The sequence below is a fragment of the Pterocles gutturalis genome, unplaced genomic scaffold (genome assembly GCF_000699245.1).
Source record: "Pterocles gutturalis isolate BGI_N339 unplaced genomic scaffold, ASM69924v1 scaffold14430, whole genome shotgun sequence".
Classification (NCBI taxonomy): domain Eukaryota; kingdom Metazoa; phylum Chordata; class Aves; order Pterocliformes; family Pteroclidae; genus Pterocles; species Pterocles gutturalis.
In genome coordinates, this window is record NW_010141007.1 from 6,138 (window position 1) to 17,500 (window position 11,363).

At 34.6% G+C, this 11,363-nt stretch overlaps 2 protein-coding genes across 2 annotated transcripts in view; both read right to left on the reverse strand.

Annotated features, from left to right (window-relative positions):
* Nucleotides 1-10,478: 10,478 nt before the first annotated feature.
* GRIA2 (glutamate receptor, ionotropic, AMPA 2) overlaps nucleotides 10,479-11,363 on the reverse strand; it is a 50,999-nt gene continuing 50,114 nt past the window's right edge. The window contains exon 15 of the mRNA XM_010083884.1: nucleotides 10,479-11,095. The gene's annotated coding sequence lies outside the window, so the exon portion shown is untranslated. The remainder of the gene's footprint in view (nucleotides 11,096-11,363) is intronic.
* LOC104469400 (glutamate receptor 4-like) overlaps nucleotides 10,601-11,363 on the reverse strand; it is a 1,330-nt gene continuing 567 nt past the window's right edge. The window contains exon 2 of the mRNA XM_010083883.1: nucleotides 10,601-11,095. Coding sequence (XP_010082185.1) covers nucleotides 10,931-11,095 — 165 coding nt within the window. The 3' untranslated portion in view covers nucleotides 10,601-10,930. The remainder of the gene's footprint in view (nucleotides 11,096-11,363) is intronic.

Below are 11,363 nucleotides of genomic sequence, written 5' to 3' on the forward strand. Positions count from 1 at the left end.
ATGTTTGCAGTTGCATGTCTCTCTGAAGGACGAGCTTCCAAAAAGAAATGAAGGAAACATTCCAAGAGGCAGCGAAGCTATGCTAAATAAAATCAGTAGCACAAGATGCTCATAGAAAAGGGTTTTCTTTTCCTCAGTTATCACCATTAGAGTAAAAATTTGTTTAGTTGGAATAAGTAGTATCATGAGATAGAAGTCGCAACATGTATTTCTATATCTTACTCCATTTTTCATTAAGATAATTTAGAATCAAAGATTAAAGCCTTAGTATTTAACACAAAATAGAGTGTATGTTCATGTCAACACAATTGGCCTGCAACGTCTCCCATTTTATTTCTCCTATACCTTCATTCATCATCTCTTATCCTCAGCATCCTAACTTGCATGCTTAAGTCTTCACTTTAGAGTGCCATAAATATTTAATTATTTTTAGAACACTGTATATGCCTCAAGGTTTTCTATAAATTACATGTTGTATCTGAAAGGCATCATTAATCATTAGTTAATGGCCACCAAGGGAATGTTAAGAGGTTACAAAACAGGTTTTCAACACAAAGACATCCAGACAAGGTCTGGAAGATTTAAATCTTACCAGCCATAAAAATCTCAGAAGAATTAAGACGAGAAACAGTCAAGCACCTACACATAGAAATGAAAGTATCTGCAGAGGGTTTCAGAAATATACCTGCGGTGTCCTATGCGTCATCTTTTTGTTCCTGAGAGGGAGAAAAACGGTGTGCAAGATGTTTCAGACAGAAAAACAATAACGGATGAAAATTCACATTAAAATCAAGTAATCATACTATACTTTTTCTAATGACCGGGTGGGGAAAGGATCCTAAATAATTTGGTGACACTTCTTTGTGCCAAAAAGAGGTGTACTGTCAAAATCAACTTCCTGCAGGCACTTTGATGGTAGTACTTACGTGTATGATCAGTTCTTTAGAATCTGAAATAAAACGTGAGCTAAGCTCTCTAAGGTGATGGCTTTGATGAGGACATCTACTGTAGAAGATCTGTCCATACTAGAAATTGCAGGAGGAAGACATGGAGCATTAATTCACATGCATTTTGTACTGATCAAAAAAAAACCCCAACCCTGATACTGCTAGATTTGCAGATGTAACTGAAAGGAAAAAAAAAATAATGTTAATTACTTTTTAAAGAAAGTTCCTTTGTGCATTTCATCACATGCCCAATACCAATACTTACATCTTTATATAGAATTCAGTCAATTAGGGCTGATTCTGCAAAAATAGCTCTGTACACACTCTTGACCTTTAGAACAGGATTTTCTACTCTGGGGAATACAACTGCAGGACTCAGAAGCCACTTAGTTTTCCCTTTCATTAAGGCATGCTCAGAGGCAAGTCAGTTTTTTAAAAGCTTTTTTTTTTTTTTTTTCAAAACATCTTTCTGTAGAGACTTCAGGAGTGCTCTCTCACATTCTGCAGTACTCTTTTAAGAAATAATGTATTTAGTTTTTTTCCCTGCTGATGTGTGTCTGTAGCTGCACCACAAACAAAACTGTACAAAACAAGTGAACAATCACATCCACATGGAAATGAAATCAGACAGAAAACATCTATTAATCCATCGGGCAGTTCTACAATCTATCTATACAAACATGGGAACATTTTCCAAGGTATCCAGGTGGCTTCACTGATGACAATCAATGTCATCAGAGCATGTAATAGCAGAGGATGATTACAGAGAAGAGTAATTTTTTTTTTTTTTTTTTTTACAAAAAGCTGTATTGAAAGGAAAACAAATAAAAAGATAAAACTTTTTTTCAAAAACAAACCAAACAAAATCTCACCTAAATCCTCTTGCAACAGTTCCTCATATCTTTCTTCTCTGCTACAGCATGAAGCATTCTATATTTTCAACAGAAAATAGCCAGCATCTTTAAAAAAAATACTGGCTTGAGTGATAATCCACATTTCCCCTCAGTAAATATTTTTAACTAATTTTAGTTAAAAGCTTTAAAAAAAAAAACAAACCCTGAAAATTATTGCCAGCAAGGAAGTAAAGAATAATAATTACTCTAGTTAGCTGTTGAAATTTTGACTTTAAAATACAAAGCAAGCCAGTTGAAAAGAAACATAAACTCCTCATTTGGAAAGAAGACAGTCTAGTTTATCCCAGTTTTGGAACTGATTTGATGCAGGCAGACAGAATGGGACCTGGATTTAGCTAAGCAGTAAGTCTGGCCTGTCACAACTTCACAAAGTAGCCTAAAATAGCTAATACCTGGAAGCTGGATAGGTCTAAGCATTAAATCTCAAAGGCTATATCCAGTGTCTACACTCATTACGACATATTTTTATAATTCAGCTGCACCACAAAAATCTACTGAACCTCTTTTAACTTTTTGACTTAAAAGAGAACTTAAGTTCTATTTTATTTACTAAACATGCCTTAGTATTTTCAAGTCATGGCTTCAAAATCCCATTCCATAGTTTGGTTCGTATTCTCTTATCCACTCTTTTGTTGTCTATTGCTTCTAGCAAGACATTTTTTTTTTCTACAGATACTTCAAAAAGAAAAAAATAATAGATCAGATAATATTGTCAAATTGAGCAGCTTTGCCTCACACTTCAGTTATTTGTATTGCTCCTAACTTAGGTTTGTGTAAGTGACCAAAGGATCCCCTTTAAAAAAGTTAAAAACCCCACAACTGTATTATTTGTATATATATATTACTATACAGGTTGACACCACAGAAAAATCACTCCACAAGCCAATAATCCTCTGATGTAGGTAGCATATTACAACATGCATAAAGAAAGGCTGTTCACATACAATAATCTTAGCTAGCATCTTACTGAAAAAACCCAACATCTACATTCTCATGATCCTGCCTACTGGGAAACTTACACATTTTCTTTTATGACGATATAGGATGTCAAAATTCATATTCATAAAACAGTGGCTTTTTTGCCCTATGAGAAAAATAATAAAATTTTCACCAAGCCAAGATGGCTGCACTTAGTTTTCTGGAGTAAGGGCAAATGTTGAGTTTCCTCTATGCTGAGAAAAGGTATGATTATTTTATATTAATGCAATTTTTCATAAGTTATATTGGAAATTTGCCCAAAAAAGGATGGATGTAGTTCAGGGAAGGAAAAAGGCTTTTCAGAAAGTGTGGACAGGGGAAGAAGGGGACAGATTTCCCCGTTGGCATCATATTCAGAGTGGAGAAATAGTTTTTTGCATCTTGACCATGCTAACAATTGAGTTTTGCTAGCATGAGCGCAAGTGCGGTGATCCCGGGGGAGATCACTGCGTGGCTGCACGCAGACAGCTGGGAGGTTCAGACTTGGTCCTGATGCTCCAGCTTCCCTGGACTTCAGTGAGGCAGGATCCAACTGAAGCATATTACCTGACTCTCCACAGAGCAGTCCTTGTCCCTGCTGTTTCAGAAAGATTCTTTAAGAGATGTCAGTCACTGGACACACTCATCAGCTGAACTACTTTGAATGACTTGGGTACATCTCAGAAGAACAAGCAGGGATGCAAAGTAACGTTTTTTCTTCCACGTGCTAAAATCTCTCCCAATAATAAAAGCTCAAAAAGTAAATTACAAGCATAAAATGACAAAGATCTCCTACAGAAAGCAGCTTATAAGGTGCACTAAGCAGAGTGAATATCTTCCACATCTAATTGTGGATCTATAACCCTTAAAAAGTATATTTATACCAATAGCACATAATTAGGTTCTATAAAACAAACAAGATCATACAGTGAAAAAGAGAGAAAACTATTCCTGTGGAAAACAAGTAATTTAGGTAAGTATAGCCATGAGGATGAAGAAAATATGTCAAATAAAGTCCTGCTCTCACTGAAGATAATGGCTTTATAGAAACAGTTTATCATATGCTTTGCTTTTATATTCAGAAGCTGCAGATTTAAAGATGGTAATGCCACAGATACAACCAATCAATAGAAATTGTCTGAAAATTGTCTGCCAAGCCTACACCGTGAGAGTGTTTTCCTATAGCTTATACTACTCACTTGTCTATGCCAGTAAAAAAATAGTACAAAATGTGGTCAGAATTCTGCCACAGCACCATAGCAGTATATATTATTGCACAACATTCAAAGCAGGTAGTGTAGTATCCAGCCCTGTTAATGCCCAGTATTTTGTTCTGGAGGCATTCACTTCTTACAGAGGCTTTGGTTTAGAAAATCAAGTCATAGCTTACAAAGAGTTCTTTTTTATTTGTCCTTGTTCGTGTAATATTAGATTTAAGTAAGATGAGCCTCTCAGATGAATTGTGTGGATTTTTGAACAGGTAAGACAGTGTAATTTGAAAATTAAGCACATACATGCATATACATAAACCTGCTGATGAATCGAGAGGGAATGACACATGCAATAGCTTTTATTTGACCTTTTTGTGTAGGCCAAAGGTAGTGTGGAAGTGCCCTGTTCTTCCCACAGAAGTTCCGTAGAACAATCCTGTCAGTGAGAACAAAGATGATCACAGAGTTAGACCGGGTTTTGAAGTTATGGGATTCACTGTTGATTGAATCCCATGGGACTATCACACTGTCCTGTGGGAAAGGTAAGATTCCATATTTATTCAAACTAAGGGTGGTAAGGCACTCAGTTATGAACCCTCCTCTCGCTACTGGCCCTACTACGAATTATTGCTGTGGTTATCAACATTTTTGAGTACGGCCTTATCAAACTCAGCACTAGTTCTACTATTGCATTCCCATATCTGTGTATGGATATGTATACATACATATATACCTGGACATCCACAATCCTCATTTTCATACACCAGCAACTCTGCTTATTTATTAACACATAGTAGCTGAAACTGAATGATAAATTCCAGCTACAGGTAATTTGTACTAGCTGCCAAGACACTTAGTTCCAAATTTATGTAAATATTCTTCCAATAGTTTTGTGACATTAATAAAAACAATGGTAACAGATATAAAAGCAAGCACCTGAGTAAAAATCATATTGTTTGTATTATTTTATCTCTAGTCATTATGACAGTATAAAAAATATCTATTCATTCAAAAACAGAAAAAATATTTCTGTGAATATTCCGCTATTTAGGAGTGTGAGATAACCCAAAATGTGTTTGTGATTTATAATGAAACTCATAAGGAAAACAACTACTGAAAAATATTATCTTTTTTTTTGTAAAGCATACTATTAAGTGAAAGAGCTATAGCTTGACCTCTTTAATTACATTTTTCTCTTAACTCAGAGAACACAGTGCTAAAGGGCAGGCAGTAACAACACAACTTGAAAACTGTGTAAAAAATTGTCATATAAAAGCCCCCAAGCATATTTTTAAAAAGATACTCTTAATGCTTCAGTAAAGCACATGCCAGGACTCTGGGCTGTTCCCTTCTAGGGGGGTGACACATTACTGACAGTAAATGACTCGCGGGGAAAAAAAAATATTTTCCAATTTTAATAATTGTTTATCATAAACCAAACCAGAAATTTATCATTTCAAATCTGCACTAACAGTGGGTCTTTAAAAGGAAAAAAACTAATTATATTTTCTGTCCTTAGAAAATAGGGATAAATCCTCTCTGGTGTCTCTTTGGGATGTGCCTTTACCTTTAAGGATTGAGGGAGGTTAGAAAAATGACATGAAACTGCCTCTCCAACTCCTACTCCAGGTTTGCCCACCTGCTTCCCTTCTGTGCACAGAAAGACACAAAGGCAGCGCAGTCCTGCACGGCTCCTGGGATCCATTGGAACCCCCTTTTTTGTAGCATTTCTCCCACCATAGCTAGATATGAACTAACTGAAGACATTTTCAAGCGGCTGGTCTAGGCACTAATGTTTAGCAGCCCTTTTCTATTCTATAAGACACATTTTCAAAGTTAGTTTTGGGATTTTTAAAGCAATGAAATAGAAGCTGGTTTAATTTCAATATATATTTTGAATTACATCTTCAGTAGGAAGACTGGGAGGAGAAAATTCTTTAACACAGAAGTTAGTCTTTCTGAAAAGTCAAGTATTTGTTAAAAATCATGACAAATGAAATGCAACCTTTTTGTCTATGCCTACAGCATGGAGTCATGGTCCTTCTCTGTTGAGTGAGAGTTGTACATGTATTGTGAGTAAAAACTTTGGGAGAAGACTACAAAGTCATTCACTGGACAACTTTGTGGAACTAAGTGGGATCAAGCTTTTCTTCTAGCTATAAAGAATTTTCTTACCACTGAGGCAAGTAAAGTACTGAGAAATCTACAGAGGTAGCCAAATTTTCACTAGCAATAAAAGATGTACAAAGGAGACTGATAGAAGAACAGTGCAGTGGATGATGCCACTTGAATTAAGTGTTTAGCTTAGATGACCTGAGATCTCCTTCCCACCTTTATCATCACTGCTTCTTTAATATAGACATATGCAAGGAGTTATAATAAACATTTTGAATGACTGCCAAATCATTTTTTTTAAAAATTATAGTAAGTTTTATATTCAGTAATTATATTTCCTATCTGCCTACCAACCTAAAAAGTAACCGCATGTGGTGGGGCAAAAGGGAAAGAAAGAAAGCACATCACGTAATATGCCCTAACAATACGATTAGGGATTGTCAGAAGGACTCACAACATGAAAAAAGCTGCAGGTGAGTTAGATCTGTAATTCTCAGAATTTCTGTATTTATCTTACTGTGTTCTATTGTTTTGCCACTTGTTTACAAAAATCCTATTTTAAAGATTTCCTTTTCTTCAAAGAATATCAATGCAGTAAATTTTATGTTAAAGCACTAAATTACTCTAACTAAAATTGTGATCAACAAAGTGATATTCATTATGGAAGTCTCTAAACAAAAGATACATTACAAATATTACAGTTACTTCAGGGTACAAGGAGCTGACCAACTAAATACAAGTAGGAATTAACTGCTACTCTTTGTTACGAAGTTGTTATCATTTCAAGTTCCTGCAGGTCCCCAGACATTAGATGCAAACTTGCTTATCAAACTGCTTCTTTGGGGAGAGAGGAAAGAGAGCATTTAAAACAGAAAAAAACAATTCTAGGGCAATTTACCATTGATGTATTTGAAGCAGCCCCAAACTTTAGCATATTAGGAGTAGTATGACCAGAAATTTCAGGAAAACCAACAGTAGGCTTAGATTAAATGAAACTTGTCACATAGGTGCCATTACTGTATACAATACCCTACCTCTATCATATCTCACACAGGTATATCATACTGTCTATCATCTACAAAAACTGATGCTAGGGAAAATGTTCAAAGTTAAGTCCACAGCTAAATTATTGCTGAATTTTATTCTAAGTGCTTGATACAATATGAATTCCTAAAATAATCTGGACTTGACAGGTTCTCACAGCAAATTTTTGTGATCCCATGACAGGATAAATGAAAAGATTTAATAAAAAAATAAACTTTGGTACTGTGAAACAGGTCTGAGTAGCCTCTAGGGATATCATGCAGAACAGCTGCTACTGATTCTATTTTGCTGGTGACAACTGTATTCATGTAAGTAACTGTACAAAACGATAAATGAAATTACATCTTTGTATTTAAAAATACAATTATCTGTGCACTGTACTTTGTGTAAAGATATTGTCCACATCTATCAGCCAAAGAGGAGGTTGATACCCAGGAGACACATTCTGTTAAAACATGTAATGCATTTAAATAAAACTGTTGAACTTTTCACATTGCAAACAACTTCAAACTGAATTTGCTCGCTATTTTAGCAATCTCTTTGTTGTACTATACCACTAGGAGCAACAGTACTAATATGTACCTAAAACACTTGCCATTTCTCAGGTTCTTTCTCTGCTTTGGACACATCAACAATCTGTTGAAGCAAGAAATTAATGACTCAAGCTGGCAATTTTTAAGTAGAGTTACTGAATACATACTTAAACCACTAGCATTATCGTCCTATCTGTACTGTTAGTATAACCATGATCAAGAAGGTTACATTCCAGAAATATAATTATATTTTTGTCAAGAAAGTTACATTACTTCAGTTATCGATAACGCAAACTGCGGTAAATCTACCGCATCTTGCATGACAAGATGATTTGGGGCAAGATTTATATTCTCCTTGCAGAAGTCTTCAAGGAAATCTCATGTCTGTGGTGACAAACAAGTTCAATCTATGTAAAATCTTAGGAAAATACATTTATAATAAATAAGAAACCAGATTTCAATAATACTAAACAGACATTAAAGGTCTTTTGCCTTTTTTAAGAAGATTTTTTATGTATGATTGAATTTTATACAACACTCCAGAAAAGCCATCATGTGTTAAGATTGAAAAATAAAATCAGAAACATTTTCTGTCATATAAGTATACATGAAAAAATGGGAACGTTAATGTTTTAGAAAGTGTATGTCCAGCTTTGTACTGTTACCCATTTAACAAAGCAGAAAATAAGATACTGTACTGTAAACAAAAAGCTACAGTAAAGGACATTTTGAAATTTACACAAGTTTGAGTTCATAAACATTTTGGTTGCTCCATAACAGTTTTCATATAAAATGAATAAAAAACCCTTGGACAGCTTTCATCACTCTTGACTACTTTTCACTTAAATGCACAGAGACATACTTTATATAGCAATATACTGATGTACTGTAACATGGATATTAAACTATGATTACTGCTTTTTAACCGAGATGTGTATTATCCAATCAATATTATCTGTAATTGAAATACTCATACATTATGTATTCCCATCATGTTGTTAAGTATAAAAACATGAAAATATAACTTTACATTATTTCAGTTATATACATCAGTTCAGGCTTGACAAAGATTTTTTACGCTACCATTTTTAGAGGAATAAGCCCAGAGGTACAATAAATAGCTTTCCACTGTATACAGTAATGCAATTCTACTTTTTTGAAAGTTTAGATTACTATATGAATATTTTTTTTAATTTGGTCATTCTAGCATTGAAAATGAAAAATTAGAATGCATCCTCCAACATTCCTGATGAGGAGTAATGCACAGAACACCTATGGATTACAGATGAGTCAAGAAATGGTTTAGTTTAAGTAGGGGGAAGTTACTGATAAGTTTGAGATTGAAAACACTGTATATACCTCTTTTGCTGACCACCACTGTGTTCAAATGCTTGCAGAAACAGGCTTAGAGCCTGTACCACAAGAAGGGATTCAAAGTTTCTGATAAATGCTGTTTTCTTCAATGTTCAGTAAATATTTTACTTAAGCCTAAGAAATTATTTACAACTAAAACTGCAAGTCCTATTTCAAATTTAATTTAAGCCCAAAATAAAAAAAGAGATTTACTGATACTGCACGAGGCAATGTATCCACAATGTAGGAAAATATAAGCTTTTCAACCCACTGGTCGGAATTTTATCTACAGGGAAAGCTAGAGAAACATGATGTTGCTTTGATTTGCACTAGCATTCAAATTAATGTTATTGCACCCCTCCTAGGATTCCTTTTTGTTTTGTAAGCAGAGTTATCATTTTTAAATACACATAATTAAAATGTATGGTACCTTCAGATTGCAAAGAATATTCATAATGATTAAGATTCAGGAAAGTTTTAATATTTTGATCAGTACAGACTTGCATCTAATTCAAGTTATCGATTCTAATTTAAAAAGACATTGTCAAGGTTTTGGGGTTTTTTTCATAACAAAGAACTTTACTGGCTACTGCTTGGAATTACCTTTGAACAGTTTGAAAACTGATTCATTAAAGGAACAATTTGAGATCTGCACTTGTTTCATACTTTAAAAAGATATTTAACACTATTTTACTGCTTGCCATTTATCAATTTTTACCAATAGTCTTCTCTCTCTGTACATGTATTTATGAATGCAATTGTACAAAAGTAGAGATAGATATGAACCAAATCTTTGGATCATAAGTCCCTGCACGTCTGAGTTAAGAGGAGCTCTAAGTCAGCACCTATCTGACTCCTCATATGCTGGTATGAAAGTACCACTCCAACCCAGAACAACCTTGATCTTCAGAGTTCACAATGTGTATCTGAGCATCACTGCTTGGGCTCATCTGTAGAAAAAACCGTTGAACAGATTCAAGTGAGCTGGGGGTGGCAACACTGCCAACAGCTAAAACACTGACCCAACCTTGACAGTGTCCTTTTAGATTTCAGACTCTTTGTAACCCAACTGTAGCTAGTAAAATTAATGGAACACTTGCAAATAAAACCGTAGAAAAAAGTTTATTTGAAATGTCAAGCATTGCCAAGTAATTTTATATTAACATCAAATGTTAAAGAATAGGATATACAGCAAAGTTTTAATAACAATATTAAATTACAAGATTTGAACCTTTTAATTATTATTTCTTCTCTTCTCAACATTACGTATTTGGCTTTGAAAAATATGGAACTGACGCCTTAAGCCTTATTTTCATATTCCACTTCCCCGCAGTCTAGATTTCTTTTTTCTTTTTTCTTTTTTTTTTTTTTTTTTTTTTTTTTTTTTTTCTTGTTTTCTTTTTCGTCATATTCAACCATTATGGAAGCAAATTTATTTAAAAGCCAGTTTTTGTTTGTGAAAATACCTAAAAATATTTTTTTTATTTTAAATGTTTTTTTCCTTATAAAACATGTCACATCTTGATGCAATTGATGTCAAGTGTGCTTAAGTCAATATGAACCAAGGGACTAACAACAGTGGCTGCAGAAACTGGTGTGCTGCCTGTACAACGACTTCAGTTAGATTACAGTACTTCCATGTTAGCTGTGCATGTCAGTCAAGCTTCATCTTGAACTTGTGTAGAAAATGGTGTTGTGTTTTGAACTAAGCATTCATTACAATCCAAGATGAACTCCACAAATATAAGAATTCTTGGCTGAAATAAAAGTCTTCAAGATACTGGATGCCTCTCACCACTTTGACAATAAACGCACAAGAAAACCATTGTGTAAGGCACTCAAAAGGTTCTTATCAATCACGAGAGATCAGTCACACTGACATTCATTCCCATGCCAGGACTCACGTAAGGTACTGCATGCACTGCTTTTGGAAACTCTGGAGTCATAACACGTCCATTTTCTCCAGTACTTCCTGTAATTGACAGCCTTGCCTTGCTCCTCATGGCATCATTCAAGGTCATCTTAAGAAAGAGAAAGAAAAATAAAATGATACATTACAGAAATTCAGTGTCTGAGACAGAGGGCCTGATTCTCTTCTTGCTTACATCAGGCTGGCATCCGTGTAACTCCATTGACTTCAATGAGGTTACTCTTGACTTACTCTTGAGTAAGTGAGAGGAGAATCAGATCTTTTTGCAGTTCCTTTAGAAAGCCTTTGGCAAACGAAAACAAACACTCAAAGCAAAAGCTGGGCTACAATTAGTCAAGCACATCTACGCCAGGACAACC